This window comes from Eucyclogobius newberryi, unplaced genomic scaffold, assembly GCF_026437365.1.
Source record: "Eucyclogobius newberryi isolate DKJ021-1_F unplaced genomic scaffold, fEucNew1.0.hap1 SCAF_1, whole genome shotgun sequence".
Taxonomy (NCBI): domain Eukaryota; kingdom Metazoa; phylum Chordata; class Actinopteri; order Gobiiformes; family Gobiidae; genus Eucyclogobius; species Eucyclogobius newberryi.
Window position 1 is genome coordinate 19,626,313 of NW_027315723.1, and position 18,078 is coordinate 19,644,390.

General features: G+C 37.9%; 1 protein-coding gene across 2 annotated transcripts in view; it reads right to left on the reverse strand.

The window, feature by feature from the left end:
- The window catches only part of LOC140354994 (1-phosphatidylinositol 4,5-bisphosphate phosphodiesterase beta-4-like), a 131,349-nt gene that overhangs the window by 25,450 nt on the left and 87,821 nt on the right, over positions 1 to 18,078 (reverse strand). For both annotated transcript variants that reach the window (XM_072440122.1, XM_072440123.1), the window contains exons 10-22: positions 17,266 to 17,366; positions 15,834 to 15,891; positions 13,657 to 13,765; positions 12,677 to 12,887; positions 11,253 to 11,346; positions 11,080 to 11,159; positions 10,913 to 10,997; positions 9,503 to 9,593; positions 9,304 to 9,393; positions 8,153 to 8,298; positions 7,131 to 7,226; positions 5,303 to 5,444; positions 5,081 to 5,165 (exon numbers count right to left, since the gene is read on the reverse strand). In XM_072440122.1, coding sequence (XP_072296223.1) covers positions 5,081 to 5,165; positions 5,303 to 5,444; positions 7,131 to 7,226; positions 8,153 to 8,298; positions 9,304 to 9,393; positions 9,503 to 9,593; positions 10,913 to 10,997; positions 11,080 to 11,159; positions 11,253 to 11,346; positions 12,677 to 12,887; positions 13,657 to 13,765; positions 15,834 to 15,891; positions 17,266 to 17,366 — 1,388 coding nt within the window. The remainder of the gene's footprint in view (positions 1 to 5,080; positions 5,166 to 5,302; positions 5,445 to 7,130; positions 7,227 to 8,152; positions 8,299 to 9,303; positions 9,394 to 9,502; positions 9,594 to 10,912; positions 10,998 to 11,079; positions 11,160 to 11,252; positions 11,347 to 12,676; positions 12,888 to 13,656; positions 13,766 to 15,833; positions 15,892 to 17,265; positions 17,367 to 18,078) is intronic.

The following is an 18,078-nucleotide window of genomic DNA, read 5'->3' on the forward strand; positions in this document are numbered from 1 at the left end:
GCAGCCATTTTCCTTTGAAAATGAAAACAGGCTGTGTTAGCCATTTTGTTCACGTCAAACTTTGACGAACTCCTCCTAGGGCGTTTTGCCCACCGACTTCAAAATCGGCGTACGTCCTCTGGACAAGTGGGGCATCTAAAGTTATCCAATTTTTTGAGATACCTTTTACGGTCTGTGTGCGGCGCAGCCGCAAAGTTGGACAACTTATTTTGGAATATTGCAGATCTAAAAATTGCTCCCATTTGATCAAAACAAGTCCGATTAGGACCAAATTTGAATCAGTTGTTCAACTTTCTAGTTTGGACCAGTTTATGATGACAAAATTGAAATGGGCGCGATAGCGCCCCCTACAGAGTGACCTTTAAATTAACATTGAAGGTCAAAAATTAGTTTTACCAAAATGTTCTAAACTTTACCCAAAATTCTATTTTGGCGTCCCGATCAAAAAAGCCAATCAGACAAATGCCTTATTTTTTACGGCGTAGTCGTAGCGATGACAGAAACCTCCCATGTTATCCCTATGGGAAAACCGCAAAATCTCTCAAAACATTTTTATGTTTCACACTTTAACGAACTCCTCCTAGTGCGTTTTGCCCACGAACCTCAAAATCGGTGTACGTCCTCTAGACAAGTGGGGCATCTAAAGTTATCCAAATTTTAAGGATAACTTTTACGGTCTCTGTGCGACGGAGCCGCAAACGTTTCCCAGAATTCTGACTATTTGGCCTTCAGAGTGGCCTATAAACAATAGAGTTTTTCCAAATGACATGATATTTTGAACAAAATTCTAATTTGCCATCCTGATCATAAAAGTATGAGAGCCAAAGTCATATTTTGTACGGCGTAACCGTAGCGTTGACAGAAACATCCCATGTTATCCTTATGGGAAAATCGTAGAATCGCTCAAATCACCACATTTTTACGCTTCACACTTTAACAAACTCCTCCTAGGGCGATTGCCCGATCAAGTTCATATTTGGAGAATATCATCTACACAAGCGGGGCATCAAAACTTACCCATATTTTGATTCTAAGTGCTACGGTCTCTGTGTGGCGGACCCGCAAATATATGTCAGAAATGGGAAAACAGCGAAATCTCTAAAATCACCACATTTTTACGCTTCACACTTTAACGAACTCCTCCTAGGCCGATTGCCCGATCAAGCTCATATTTGGGGAAAATCATCTACACAAACGGGGCATCAAAAGTTATCCATATTTTGATTTTAAGTGGTACGGTCTCTGTGCCGTGGAGCTGCAAATATACTGTCACAAATGGGAAAAACGCCAAATCCTTGAAATGTTCACATTTACGCTTCACACTTTAACAAACTCCTCCGTGGGCAATAGCTCGATCAAGCTTTACTTTGGGAAAAATCATCTACACAAGCGGGGCATCAAAAGTTATCCATATTTTTATTCCAAGTGCTAAGGTCTCTGTGCGGCGGCGCAGCAAATTTGACTGACACTTGTGTTCATTTGCACTGGATTGGCCATGTCCAATGTGTCGCCGTCTGTCAAGTTCTTTTTTAATTCAACACACAATAAGGGCGCCATCTTTATCAAGTCAAAAGCGCAGAGTCGGAAGGCCGGCGGCCCGCGAGGGCCGTTGGATGCCGCTTGCGGCTTTAATTTTTATTATTTTTCTTGTTCTTCTTCAGCGCTTTGATCTCTAATTTGACCCCCTGAACATGCTCAAAAACTCACCAAACTTTGCCCAAAATTCAGAATCGGCGAAAAATTTTGTTTTTTCTGGGCCATTTTTTTTTGCGTAAAAAAATGACAGCGCCACCGACAAAAGTCAAAATACATTGCGCCTATGGAAGACGCCCCGAGGTCAACTTTGTCGTAGAGCTACGAAATTCGGGACACGCATTCCTCTTGTGAGGCCAAAAAAAAAATATTATTGTGGCCACGCCCCCAGACTTACCCTATGGCCACCATCTTCCTTTGAAAATGAAAACACGCTGTGTTAGCCATTTTGTTCACGTCAAACTTTGACGAACTCCTCCTAGGGCGTTTTGCCCACCGACTTCAAAATCGGCGTACGTCCTCTGGACAAGTGGGGCATCTAAAGTTATTCAATTTTTTGAGATACCTTTTACGCTCTGTGTGCGGCGCAGCCGCAAAGTTTGACAACTTATTTTGGAATATTGCAGGTCTAAAAATTGCTCCCATTTGATCAAAACCAGTCCGATTAGGACCAAATTTGAATCATTTGTTAAACTTTCTAGTTTGGACCAGTTTAGGCTGACAAAATTGAAATGGCAGTGATAGCGCCCCCTACAGAGTGACCTTTAAATTAACATTGAAGGTCAAAAATTAGTTTTACCAAAATTGTCTAAACTTTACCCAAAATTCTATTTTGCCGTCCCGATCACAAAAGCCAATCACAAAAATGCCTAAATTTTTACGCCGTAGTCGTAGCGATGACAGAAACCTCCCATGTTATCCCTATGGGAAAACCACAAAATCTCTCAAATTACCACATTTTTATGTTTCACACTTTAACGAACTCCTCCTAGTGCGTTTTGCCCACGAACCTCAAAATCGGTGTACGTCCTCTAGACAAGTGGGGCATCTAAAGTTATCCAAATTTTAAGGATAACTTTTACGGTCTCTGTGCGACGGAGCCGCAAACGTTTCCCAGAATTCTGACTATTTGGCCTTCAGAGTGGCCTATAAACAATAGAGTTTTTCCAAATGACATGATATTTTGAACAAAATTCTAATTTGCCATCCTGATCATAAAAGTATGAGAGCCAAAGTCATATTTTGTACGGCGTAACCGTAGCGTTGACAGAAACATCCCATGTTATCCTTATGGGAAAATCGTAGAATCGCTCAAATCACCACATTTTTACGCTTCACACTTTAACAAACTCCTCCTAGGGCGAAAGCCCGATCAAGCTCATATTTGGGGAAAATCATCTACACAAGCGCGGCATCAAAAGTTATCCATATTTATATTCTAAGGGCTACGGTCTCTGTGCGGCGGCGCAGCAAATTTGACTGACACTTGTGTATCATTTGCACTGGATTGGCCGTGTCCAATGTGTCGCCGTCTGTCAAGTTCTTTTTTAATTCAACACACAATAAGGGCGCCATCTTTATCAAGTCGAAAGTGCAGAGTCGGAAGGCCGGAGGCCCGTGAGGGCCGTTGGATGCCGCTTGCGGCTTTAATTGAGGTTGTTTTTGACATTTTGGACTTATTCCAAGATGAATGCACTTGAAATCAGAAAATCAAGTCCTGCTGGCAAATAATTCGACTTGAAATGAGCTGTAATCGAAACATCTGAAATAATCAAGGTCTTTGCAGTAAAAACACAAGTTAAATCAGATTAAGATCCTGAAGTCAAACTAATGTCACATTCTTGTGTTGCAGTGTAGAGCATTTGGCAAACACAGACGCAGTGCTATTTTTAGAGCGAACGGTTGGGGTCAAATTGTCCCATTAGAGTCGCATTAAGTGAAGTCGCACAATGGTACAGTGGTCTCTCGGGGGGCACGGGTTTTTATAGGACGAGCGCGGGCGCGAGGGGGGGCGAGCGCTGGGACAAGCACGGGGACAAGCATGGAGAGGGACGAGCGTGGGGGCGAGCGCGGAGGGCAAGCACGGGGACGAGCGTGGGGACGAGCATGGGGAGGGACGAGCGTGGGGGTGAGCGTGGGGAGGGACGAGCGTGGGGGTGAGCACGGAGGGCGAGCACGGGGACGAGCGTGGGGACGAGCATGGGGAGGGACAAGCGTGGGGGTGAGCGTGGGGAGGGACGAGCGTGGGGGTGAGCACGGAGGGCGAGCGCTGGGACGAGCATGGGGACGAGCATGGAGAGGGACGAGCGTGGGGGCGAGCACGGGGAGGGACGAGCACGGGGGCGAGCGTGGGGAGGGACGCGGGGGTGAAAGTGGAGGGCGAGAGTGTGGACGAGCGTGGGGGTGAGTGCAGGGTGAAAAAAGTTGTTTCTTTTGTGTAAATTCTGCATAAACTTTGGGGACAACTTTGACTGTCCCTTGTGTGATGTCACTTCCTGTTTGTAGAGTGATGTCACTTCCTGTCATTTTCTACAGATTTTTCCCTACAAATACCTGCTCGATTGGTGTAAAACTATAATTAATTTGTACAACAGGTATAAATACACCAAATAAAGTCAAAATTAGACAATCGTAAAAACCTGTCATACGTCACTTTAAACAGGATCTAAACTTGCACTGAACCAGGACTAGAACAGGACCATGTCAAGTCTAAATCACGACTAAACCAGGACACAGCTTTAATTCAGGCATAATAATGTGTATCCATAATATGTGTTTACAAAAGCCTAACCCCTTAATGTCTAATGTATACTGTACTTCTTAATGTTTACGTTACCTTAGACCAGGGGTGTCCAAACTTTTTTCACTGAGGGCCGCATTTTGAAACTTATACGGAGCAGAGGGCCACAAACAAGCCGACAATGTCAAATTTGTGAGTGTATCATTCGAAATTTTGCATTTGACATAGTTTCGATGCACCTCCACTCCTATTATAATACTTGGAACATTCATATCAGGTTGTTATAACATCAAAATGCTTGAATTTTTCCCATTTTACTGTAAAAAGTACTACTTTTTGTTGTTTGGACCAACTTAGTAGGAAGCCTGAGGGCCAACAATAATTGGTCTGAGGGCCGCATTTGGCCCCCGGGCCGTAGTTTGGACATGCCTGCCTTAGACGATGCGTTTGTCGAAATGATAGTGACGGTGCCTTAAAGCAGAAAGTTATTTAAACATGTCATCCCATCATCCCTACTAAACGAGGACGGCGACTTCCCAGTTAACCTGCACTTCATTATGGTCATTCAGGGCGTCGATATTTGGATCAGCAGTTTCCAGACAGTTGGACTGGTCAGGATTTGTTGTATTTTTCATTGAATAAGTTTAATGACCGACAAAATAAAGCGTTAACAGATTCAGGAGGTATTGAATATTTAGTGTTTTTGTGTTTTACTTCTCCACAGAAACTAAAATGTTGCTCTCAATTCAATTACAGTCATCGATGGATCAGGACACAGACTCATGAACGGCGTCGGTGGAAGGATACTTCACGAACTCGATGGCGTTGGTTTTCAGGTAGCCCAAACCCACCGACTCGTTGAACGAAGACATGTTGTGGTGAATGTTCCTCTCTGGAAGACGAGAACAGAGCGGTCAGAGAAGCTGAAGGAGACGGCGGCGCGGGTCAAGCGAGCGGGTCAAGCGAGCGGGTCAAGCGAGCGGGTCAAGCGAGCGGGTCAAGCGAGCGGGTCAAGCGAGCGTGCCGTACCTTCTGCCACGTCGAAGCTCTGGAACTTGACCGGCTGGGCGTAGTTGACCATCGCCGACAGGTACGGGTGGATGTTGGTGGTGGCGCCGACGTACGTGTACTGAGCGATGAGCGCCTCCTCGATGTCCTCGCCCTCCACGATCTGCACGGTTAACGCTTCATGTCAGGTGAGCGCGGGTATTCTCAAAAGAACTGTGGATGTCTCTGACTCTAAAACACATGCAGCGTGTGTTCTCCCTGCTCCGGCAAGTACTTTGGATTTTTTGGGGATTTTGTTTGTGTTTTTTGTTTTATAAAGTATTATTTTATTGTATATTATTTATGTATTTATGTATTTGATTTATTGTTATTGTTATTACTATTGTCATTATTATTATATTGTTTGGGTTTATGTTCTAATAAAAACATTGAAATAATATATATATATTTTGAATCGCATGCACAAAGAAATAAAGAGAATGCTGTGAAGAATGTCTGTTTTTATTTGTTCTTAAATGTCTCTTAATTGTGTAAACGTGTGTATGATTTGTGAGCTGTCATATTGTTCTCACCAGGTTAAATAAAGGTTTATAAATAAATAAATAAATAAATTTTAAATTAAAATGTCCAAAAAAAAAAGAGGAATAAATCTAGAAGTTTTCAATCACCATATTTTGGTCTTTATTTAGTTAATATGTATTTTAAAAGTTTCACTGTACAAAATGAATATTTTTTGTCTCGTTGAAAAAAGATGAATATGAAATTGTACATTTATATATATATATATAGATATATATGTTTTAAACGATTTCAATGTTAAATAGTAGCCTCAATTCAACATCGAAATAGTTTTTATGATTTGTGTTCTGTCATATTATTCCCTGGTTAATCAATGTTAATAAATAAATAATAAATAAATAAATAAATACACAAAAGAGCGGCATTATTAAATCAAAATGTCAAAAAAAGGGAATGAATCTAGAAGTTTTCAATCACCATATTTCAACCTTTATTTGGTTAAAATGTATTTAAAAAGTCTCTAAAGAAATATAATCTTTTTTTTTTAACTGAAAAAATTAATCGCTGTCTTGTCAATTCATTCAAAATGATAAGTCTCCAATTTTTAACACTATTTCTATTTCTATATAAATATTTTGAACTAATTCGATGTTGAATTGTAGCCTCAAATTAACATCAAAAAAGTTTTTATGATTTGTGTTCTGTCATATTGTTCCCTGGTTAAATCAAGTGTAATAAAAACATAATAAATAAATAAATACACAAAACAGCAGCATTATTAAATCAAAATGTAAAAAAAAAACCTCTTCAATCACCATATTTCAACCTTTATTTGGTTAAAAAAATATTTCAAAATATCCGTTTGACTGAAAAAAATCGCTGTCTAATCGCTGTCTCATCAATTAATTCAAAATAATAAATCTCCACTTTTTAACACTATTTCTATGTTGAATTGAAGCTAAATATAATCAAAGCTTTTTACACTCCACTTCAGTATTAAACTTCATTTAAGTTTAATTAATTTAAAGTTTAATCCGGTCGCTTCAATTTGTTAATGATCTTCAGTCGATCCTTTTGGAGTTCAGACTTAGAAGGAAGAAACTGGACTATTTTTAATATTAATGGCATTGAATATAAGTCTGTCTCATCTATGTTTATGAATTAATATAAAAAATATAAAAAATGAAATTAAACATTGTGATCAATCAAGGCAGGGAGTGTTTGTCTGTGATTAATTGAGAAAAGCTTTCAAATCCAAAATAAAAAAGAAGTAAGTTGTTGTTTGTGCTCATATGCCAGTGATAAACAATAATAATAATGTGTGTAAAACCTTCTTGTTGTTGTCTTGGTCGGACACTTCTGAAATGTCGGTGGCGTCCGTCGCTTCCGTCACTTCAGAAACCTCCGTGATGTCGTCTTCCGTCGCCTACAAAACAAACGCTCGAGTGAAATACACCGTGGAACATTTCAGGCATGACGTACAGTACCCACGGTGACAGGCAGGGGGCGTGCACTCCGTCTGAGAAGCTAGTTTGGGTTAGGGACGTCGCCATGGCAACTTTTAGTGAGGAAAAAAACGTCACGATTTCACGATTATTCACGATTTTTACAGAGAAATGTCGTCTAACACTTTTTATTTTGATGAAGACGACGGGTCAAAAGCACAGGACAATCTAATCTAATGTGAGCAGTATTTTCATATTTTCAAACACCAGATCTAGATTTATAATATAGAATTGTTATTGCGTTCAGACAAATGGAGAAAATGACATTCGGATTGAATTTGAAAATGGACACATTTGACAGACTTTGGACTAAATGTAGGACAGACAATGCTGTAATTTTATTTATGTATTATTAGTGTGTGCCTTTTTTGTAACTAGTATTATTACTATTATTATTACTATTATATTTATTATTATAATTATTTATTATTGTTTATTTTATTATTCTTTTTCTTTATTTTCTTTTTTATTTTATTTAATTTTCTTTATTCTCTTCTTGTAGCTCTTTTTCTCTGGTACTGTTCTTTGTCTATGTTTATATTACATTGACATTTTTTTCATATATATTTAAATAAAAAGAGATAATTTGTATCAATATTTTGCTGCAGTTACTACAGTTAGCACATTTAATGATCATTTTATTTAACCACTGCATTAATAAAAGTGTTGATTTGAAGGACTCGGAGCTGCTAAACCTGCTCGTCTGCCTCGTCTGTCGTAGTGAACTGTGGTAAATGTATTTGAAAATGTATTTATAAATATATTTGTAAATGTATTTGTAAATGTATTTACAAATGTATTTGCAAAAGTATTTGTAAATTAATTTGTAAATGTATTTGTAAAGTACCTTCTTGAAGCTGCTGTTGATCTCGTCTTTCCTGGAGCTGATTGCGTTGCCGTGGGATACGCCGTTTGTGTCTTTCTCGTTGGCTCCGTCCGAGAGGCTGCTCGGAGCCTCCAAATTCAAGTCTTTGTCCTCCACGTCCTTCTCGCCTGCAACACACAAACATGACAATATATAAATATAATCACACAATACTTTCATCTAGCAACAAAACCATTAGTAATTTATTCAAACGTTTCTATATTTCAAACGTAATATGTTAAAAGTGAACAAATAATTTTAATGTTTCAGAAACTGGTTAAAAAGTCAAGTGTATTTTTTTATATATTTTTTATAGTACAGTATTTCTAGTCTGATTACATGAACAAAAACAATACTGAACCGTCAACCACAACATTTTTTACATATTTAATTTTTTCATTGGTTGTTTTAAAATTTGAGGAATAAAAATAATAATCATAATAATTTGACCACTGGATTTGATAATTACCTTTTACTTTTACTTAAAATTGAAAAAAGGCCGCAATTTAATTAAATACAACTTTACCACTAAAGGTTCCACTTTTTAATAACTAATATATATAATAATTTGCCTTAATGAGCAAAGACTTAGATCATAATGAACATACAGTTTATTAAGCATGATTCAGGCTGAGTAACTACTGAATTAAGGGTTATTAGGGTTAGAATATTAAGTAATTACTAAGGCTGAATCATTCTTAAACTATTTGCTCATTATTAATTATAACATTTCTGTTCATGCTTTACTAATGTAGGAATAAGTGCAGTTAATATAAAGTGCTACCCTTTTTAATATTTTACGAAACTAAAATGAAGCAATAAATGAAACTAGTATTGAAACTACCGTATTTCCCGCACTATAAGGCGCACTGGATTATAAGGCGCACTCGTCGTTTTTTAAGGAAATTAAAGGCTTTCAAGTGCACCTTATAGTCCCGAAAATATGGTAACAAGACATTCAGTGGGACACGTATTTTACATTGAAAAAAAATACACAAACAGGTACAAAATGTGACTTGTTTTTGAATGTTCTGGTTCTACAGCCGCTCTAGTACAGCCTCGCATGATATAATTAAAAACACTGCATTACAATATTAAATAAAAGTCCTGTTTGTGTGGTTGTCATGACGCACCGTTCTCCGGCTCGTCCTCCTCGCCCATTATAATGGCCGGAGTGTTGGTCTCTCCAGCTTCCATGTGCTTCTTGAAGGCCTCCAATTGCTCTGTGGAGAACATGCAGAGGCACGTTTGCATCACAGGCTCATAATCATAATCATCATAATCATCATAATCATCATAATCATCAGACAAAAAGGAAGGTTTGATACGCACTTTGTTCCACTTCTGGTTTCAAGCGTTTGTTTTTGATGAGGATTTTTCGTTTAAGTTCATTGGGAGAAGGTAGAGACCGTCCTGCTTCGATCTGCAGAGCAAATACAAAAACTTATATTAGTTAAAATCATTTAAATCGACATTTTTTATCCATCTGTCCTGTAATTGTCTTCTCTTTCTTTGTATAACTTTAATTCAGGGACCACAGATTAATCGCTAACAGCAATAATTAAGAGTATTAGCAGGAAAATGGTAAATAGCTGGATCCTACATAAAAACAAATAAAAATAATGATAAATGTACTTTATAAATACACACAAAGATGTAATTAAGCACTTATTATGCATTCCATGTGCATTTAATATGTGGTCACAAAAACAAATGTGTTACCCATCCATTATAACCTGTTGTGGTATATTTTTGGTTAATTTCAGTATATTCTCTATCTAAGTACCGCGTTTCGACTGGTTTACTTTGGTCCGGTTTGGTACTGTTTGAAGTGTTTTTCTAATTATGACGTTGTTTGTACCTGAGGTAAATTCTAATCATAGTTCAGTCGAGTAGAAGTTTGTGAAGACAATTTGACAAATAAAAGTTGAAATTTACAGAAAGTAGAGCCGAGTTCTACAGCAGAATCCCTCAGTGATGTCATCAAAAAGCGCCATTTCACCAAAAATGCAGAGTTTTCACGCAACTTAAACCTTTTTATGACAGTTTAAACACTAATTTAACAAAATAAGCATGTTCTCAGGTGTAATTATTTATGAAATCATAACCATTGTATGATTTTAATAGACTTTGTTTACAATCTGGTTGCTAAGTAACAATTGTAGTATCTATCTCTGTCATATTTGCTGCACATGTCAAACCAGGAAGTGACGTCACCAAAAGTTCCAAATTGGAGAAAAAGAGGCCAAATGATGGGTCAAATGTTAAAAATAATCATATTCCCTATTGTTTTTCTGAAAAGTGAAGTCTAATGTGTCGTATGGACTTTAAGGGACCCAAAGTGCCCTGGGTCACCATGGCTCCCAGTAATCTTTAGAGCGACAAGAGAGAACGCTAACGAGACGGCAAAAATCTGACACAAACACCAAACGCCGACATGTTGAGCTCGAAATAAACTTTAAAACGCGATGCAGGCTCCGAGAAGTGACATAAATGCAGAAAAAGCAGCTTCTTCTTACTCTCACTTTGGTCACGTCTCACAGCGCCACAAACTTGAACGTCTTAACCGACTAAAAAGTATAATTCAGATTTATTTTATTGAGAAAAACATTGACAGAAGCGTCCCGCAGCGGTTTGAAAAGTGAACCTGTCTGATGGACAAGAGCCAGTTGAAACGTGGCAAAGCAAACTCATAATATAAAGACTAAAGACAAGTATTCGAGTATTTAAGGGCGTTTTTACCGGGTAGTTTTCCAGCGGCAGTTTGAGAAGAAAGTCTCCAAAAGTCTCATCGCAATATTTGGCCATCTTGTACTGCTGTGGTTTACTGGAAACAAAAAAACAAGCTTCACATGAGTCCAATAATCCTTCACTTTACGTTTTCAGTGCAGTATTTGAGTTTGTTTCACCTGCAGTGGTTCTCGAAGGACAAAATGACGGGGAAGTCGGACGTGACGAACGCCGTTTCCTTAATGGCCTGAATCACGTCCTGAAGAAGTCAAAATATGTGCAATATGAGAAAAGATTGTTTTAGGTGCATTGTGGCGCGATGTCCTGTGGGTGGCAGCAGCGCGATACAGACCTTGAAGAGGATGTCCGTGCACATGGCCTTCCCGTGAGTGATGATGGGCTCCTGGTCCTCGCTTTTCCCGTCCCAACAGTCGAGCTCCACGCACCTGACGAGAAAGAAGCTCATGTTCTGTAGCTCTTTGATTCAAGATGGGAAAAATGCAAAGATATCCTCTACTTTTCTGTTGTTTTGAATGTTGTACGGCAAATATATCCTCTACTTTTCCGTTGTTTAGAATGTTGAACTGCAAATATATCCTCTACTTTTTGTGTCGGTTTGTATCTAAATGTTGGTTAAAATAATATTTATTGTATTCAAGTGTTTTCTTTTCCCCCCAAAACAAAATCATCTGTCATGAGGGGGAAATTCATAGGACAATGAACAAAAAAAAGAGAAAAAAGGAAAATAAAATATAAAAAATGTATTACACGCTTTTCATCATGTAATGTTTTCAATTCTATACTTAATCTGCATTGAAATTAAATAAAAATTAAACATATTATGTTTAATTTTTATTTAATTTCAATGCAGATTAATACAAATTTTGTCTAAAAATGCCCAAAATGAACATATTTGAGACATAAATCTGTGGCTTGAATTAATACTTTTTTTTGACAAATTAGACACAAAAAATTTATTTAGTATTAGACAAAACATTAAAAAAATTTAATGTTTTTTTTAGGTGTATCTTTAATAAATAATGTTTAGAATTAGAGATCTATAAATCCTTCTTAACAATTCGCCAAAATCTAATATAAAACTTAAGTCACAACGTCCAAAACAAAACAAGTCCAAATTAAATGTTTGGATGTAAATAAAGAACAAACATCTTTAGGCACAGACTGGATGATTTTATGTTGAAATTCACCAAATTTGCATTTCATAATTTTGATAAGTTTAAATAATTTATCTTCTTTCAATATATTCTGATCAGTTTCTTCTTCTACTGCAGATGATCTGCCATAAAAGGAAAAAAATAAATAAAATCAATTTAAAAAATCTAATTTTGCCTTAGATGTTGAGACAGAAGTGACAAAATAGATTCTGGAGTACATAAATTATCTCTTACTCATTTGATTTTATTGTTTATTATGATTACTATCATTATTATCATTTTTATATTTCATTTTATTTTAATTATTTATCATTATTTATCATTAATTTTATTCTTTGTACTGTTTATTTTTTCAAATTTATTGCCTTTTTTTGTTTTAAACGGCCTAGTTCCCGCTGAATTGTTGATATAATGTTTGTTTTATATTATGTGCAGCACTTTCTTATATAAAATGTGCTGGACAAATAAGGTTGGATTGAATTAAGCAAAAAAACGTATAATTATAATTTTCAGTCCTTTTCCCTAGGTCTCTGGATTTCCTCGTGTGAAACCAAACATAACTCCATAACTCCATGGTACCATGCGGTTTCGGCTCTGGTACCTGCATCCGGACAGCAGCACTTGGCGGTACATCTCCACGGACGACTTCCCGCCGAACTGCCGCCCGGTCAGGTAAGTGTTGTGGGACGAGCTGATGAAGTAGTGGGCCAGCGGCTGGTCCATCTCCTGGTACAGCTCCAGCCGGTCCAGGAACACCGGCGCGTTCTCGTCCGACATCAGGTACCGACAGAAGCCGTCGCTCGACATCAGGCCTGCGGGACGAGAGCGCACCGTCGACTGCGGTAGCTGCGACTGATCGTCATTTCAGCGGCTGACGCGTTTGAAACATATTATCGCAGAATAAAGGTCGTACTGTGGTGACTGAAGGATTCGGGATAGAGCACATGTGCGTTTAACGTGCATTATTGAGGAAAATCTCACATTGTTTATACGTTTTTTAAATTTTGATTGAATTAAGAGTTTTTTTGTTCGTTATTTTAGCGTCCGTAAAGTCCAGTTAGTGATTGAGATTATCAAAATATCTTGTAGTCGACTTGTCACAGTTAATGTTAGTGTTTTAGAATTCAGTTTGTGTGTAACGTTAGAACAAGTCAAAAAAACATTTATTCCTTCACACTGGATTAAAAGAGAGTTAAATTTCTAACCACATACCGTGAATTGTATTTTTAATTATTTTTAGCAGGTTTTTGTAAAGAGACAGGGTAAAAAATTATCTGTAGTGTCACTTTTCCCCAGGTAGGTGGCGCCACGTGATCAAAAACTACAGAGGGTTAGGGTACTCTCTATTTCTTCATTTTTTTTTTAACTTAAGAACATATGACATCGATTTGAGTAGATTTAAGAATTAAAAACAGACGTATTTGTTTGAAATATTTCCGACGACTGATCTTTACGCTAGAAACTAAAACAATTTAATCCAAAATAACGGCTGAAAATGGACAAACTGAATAGACTTTAGATCAAATGGGACGGCCGTGTTCGCGTTCGGGGCGACGCACACAGGATTGCCGAATGCCTCACCTTTCTTCTTGAGCTCGTCGTCCCGCTCGTACTTATCGATGATCTGCGTGGCTCTTTTGGGGTCGTAGAACGGGAACAGGATTTCATTTAGTCTCGGGTCGCGCTGGTTCTGGAGACGCAACAGTCGCAGTCAAACGAGCCTCGATCGGCGGCGATTGGACCAGAACGTTCAACTCACATTAACGACAACGTTTAAACCCCGACAACTGACCACGTTTCAGAAAAATTCAGACAATAAATGCAAACTAAGTCAAGAAAATAGTCTACACTAAGAAGCATCATTTTAGTCAAGTTTAGAGCCAGAGATTTTGCTTAAAACACAAGTTATTATTGATTCATCAACGGTACGTTCATAGCTAATATACAGTATGTACCGTATTTTCTGGACTATAAGTCGCACCTTTTTTCATAGTTTGGCTGGGGTGCGCGTTATACTCCAGAGTGACTTATGTGATATTATTCATTATTTTCACACTGACAACCACAAGAGGGCGCTCTAGGCTCTAAGTGACGCAGAAGAAGAATCTGCACTTCCTCTACCTCTGGAGTTTGTGGAGTTGTTTAGAAGTGACACAGATGAAGAAGAATTCAATGGATTTAGTGATTTGGGGTAAAACTGATGCTTTGGTAAACTTGTTAGCATGTTCTTTATGCTATAGTTATCTGAATAACTGTTCATATGTTACGTTAACATACCAGACACTTACCACAGTTCTGTCTGTGCCTCATGTAGCTGAAGGTGTTAGCGTTAGCATACGTACACCTATTTACCATGTTCTCATCTGTTATTATTTTAAATTGCATTTCAAGATGAAATGTCTGTTCTTGGTCTTGGAATACATTTCCCCCCAAAAAATGTGACTTATACTCCAGCGTAACTTATAGTTCGGAAAATACGGTACTGTGTTTACGGAATAATCATCAATTATTGTGTATTTGGTTAAATGTTTAAGCTTTGACATTAAATTGATGCTGATACTTGATGCAACTACGTAATTATTTATCCATTGTTAGTACTAAAACTTCTGTTCTTCCTAGAGTTGTTGCAACAAACATTTAAATAAATACCGACTTTGTGTTAGTGCAGACACTGCATCGTGACCGGACTAAACACAAAACTAAACCAGGATTAGATTCAAGGGCAGCTCTACACGTTATTTACGAGCAAACAAACCAAAACAAAGCATTTGGGTCGAAGGTGTGGCACGCGACGTGGACTCAAGGAGCAAGATTTAAAGCGGGCCTGTGACCGAGCAGGGGAAACACAAAGCGAGCCTCAAAGCGAAACCTGCTGCTGCCAAAGCAGACGCAGACGAGGCAGAGGAGCGAGCGCGCATGCAGGCGAGGAAGAGGAGCATGCGGAGGAAGATGCAGCAGAGGAGGATGCTGAGGACGGAGGGAGAGAGGATGCCCTTGTAGAACTGTCGGTCTGCTCTGCGCTGGCTGGAGAGAGGTAAATGTAGATACTTTCGGCTTTGATTCAACTGAAAAAGTTTCCACTGACTTCATGTTTTTCACTCGTTTTGACCGTTAAGGATCATTGGGAATAATCAAACGCTAGTCACCGGATCGCCATCGTTTGGACAATGGAAAGGCTCCGAAACACGCCGCACTTTGAGGGACGAGGCTTTACGACCCACGCAAAGCAGGAAGTGTTAATTTCCGTAAGGTCTCCTCTACTTCACGTCGTGGTAAAACACCTCAAAGTCACAGGCCTTTCCACCGTCCAAACAACCGATCAATTAAATCGAGAATATCGAGTGAATATCTCAAATCCATCCATCGGCATGTTTTTTTTTAAAAACTTTTATCAGTTTGAACCTGGTTCTTTCAGTTATTTGAATTAGATGACTGGATTAGGTGATTTTTTGCTTCTTAACGTAAGGTAAAGCCGATGACGTAATAGAATCTAGAAAGGTCCAGAAACTAACAGAAGAATCCTGGTTCTGGAAAGTGTAAAATTCATACTGTAAGATGAAAAATCACGTCGTTTTCCCACAGTTTCTGCACCGTAAAGGAGATGTGTGTCCCGTGCCACTTAAAGCCGGCACGAGGTCGACTCCAGCCGCTTTTAGTCTCTCAAGGTCAGTCCAAGGGCAAACTCTTCCCCCCAAAAACACACGGATGCAAACACCAACACGGACGAGAGAAGGTGATGAAAATGATAAAGAGCTTACTTCATTCAGAAAGCTGACTAACTGGTCTACTGTTAAATAATCAGTTTTGCTCCCATTGCTGCAAAGAATTAATTGAAAACAAAAAAATCAAACAAAAAACAGGTTATGCGTCGTAAAATGGCATTCGTTCAAACGTTCATTTTTGTTGTTGTTTTTTTTAGTACAAACATGTTAATCGTAGGCACTGGAATGACTGTAAAAGCAGGTCGTATTAGTGCGGCGGCGACCGTAAGAGACTGTAATGCACGGCAACAGGGAAACGGGTGAGTTACAAACCACTTGAAAACTGTCGGGTATTAGAGTCTCACAACGACACGGATGATCTTCAAACCAAACAGGACAAAGGTTAAAGCAGCGCCGCATACGTTTTCACGTCCGCGGCGATGTCATAGCTTTTCCGGGAATGTCGCTGAGAATGGCATTTACCCCATAATAGATCCATGCATTTACCGTACCAAAACATGGACGAAAATAGCTTTATCATGAAAAAATTATAAGGGATTTCAGATTTTCATCCATAATCAAATGTCCAGAAGCCTTCCGTCGATACATTTTCACTTTTATCTGGTTAAAAACGCATTTAAAAATCTCAATGTACAACAGAGATCATTGTTTTACGTATCTCCGTGGAGCCGAAACGTTTGAAACAACAGAAAACACCTGTAATTATATGTTTAAAGGGGGCGTATATGGTTTTTACGATTTTCAAATTTTGACTTTATTTTTGACTGTATTTAGACCTGTTGTATATATAAATTGTAGTTTTACACTGATCGAGCAGGTATTTGTGGAGAAAACGTTGAAAAATCATTCCAGTCAAAGTTTATGCAGAATTTACACAAAAGAAAGAAAATTTTTTGACTTTCCAAACATAATTCAACAAAATAAAGTCGCTTTTATATATTTAAATTTGTCAAATTAAAAACAATGCTACATTAGATGAGGCAATAACAAACAGGAAGTGATATTATAAACCTACAAAAATTGCTATATTTTATTTTTATGTATCAATGTTACTTAATTTGTTTTTTAATTTATTGTTTTTTGTTGTTGTTGTCATTTTGTGTGTTTTAGTTTTTGCAACTGTATTTTTATGTTAATTAATTGATTTGTTCTTTTAAAAAAAAAAAAGTAAAAAAAAAGTGCTATACTGGGAAGATTATTATTATATTTTTTTTTAGCAAAATTTAAAATATATTTATATTCTGCATTTTTGATCAATGAGTCGTCCGACCTGTAGGGGGCGCTTTAATGCCGCACTGTGGAACATTCCAGGCAAACGTAGTATCACCTCCATAAGACACCATTTTGTTATAACGAGTAAGACGATTATTATCCTGGATTCAAGTGCTTGTAACTCATGCGTCCGTGTTTTGCAGTGCAGGTAAGTCACATGACATAATTTCAAACGGGAAAGAGGGCGGAGCCTCACATCTTCTTGAAGAGCTCCTCGATGTCGGTGCGCGGGCAGATCTTCTGGGTCAGAGCGTAGAAAATGTCAAAGGTAAAATCTGCAGGTTCGATCTCGTCGTTCTGCGGAGACGAGACCCAAAGGGAAAAGAAAAGTACTTCAGAGCCGATTAATGCCACGTTATATAGTAAAAGTACTAATTTAATGCCACGTTTTACAGTAGTTTATCTCATTTTGACGAACTGACGCTGATCTACTCATTATCGTACATCCTTTGCGTTGTATTGTAATGTTAAAATGTCGTTAACTAATAATGACTAAATGTAATTCACAAGAAAATATTTAATCCCACGGTTACGATTAAGACAGACCATAAAACTCACTTTTTCATGTACAATTTTCGTTAAAAAAAACAACAATTTTCTCATGCCAAAGTACTACAAATGGCATATGACTTCCTTGATTTAATCTTTGTTCTACGAGTTTGTGCAGCACGTTCAAAACGGTCAAAAATTGCTCCATAAATTTTGTTTTGACTAATTTCAAGTTAGAGTTTTTTTTTAGATTTATTTTTTCTTTTAAGGAGTCAGCAAACAAAAAAACTAAACAAAAAAAACATTCTCTCTCATTGATGTCTTGGATTGTCTCCTTCTGTCGTAATGTTAGATTTTGTACATTTGAAAATAATATAACATTTTATGGGATTTTTTTTAATCTTTTTTCCAAAATTGAGACTAGTGCATTTCAGGATTAGCACGTAGCGTTGTCTCCTGCCAAGTCGATCTTCAATAAACCTTCAAATCTAATACAATCTAAACTTGAGAGCCTTGGAAC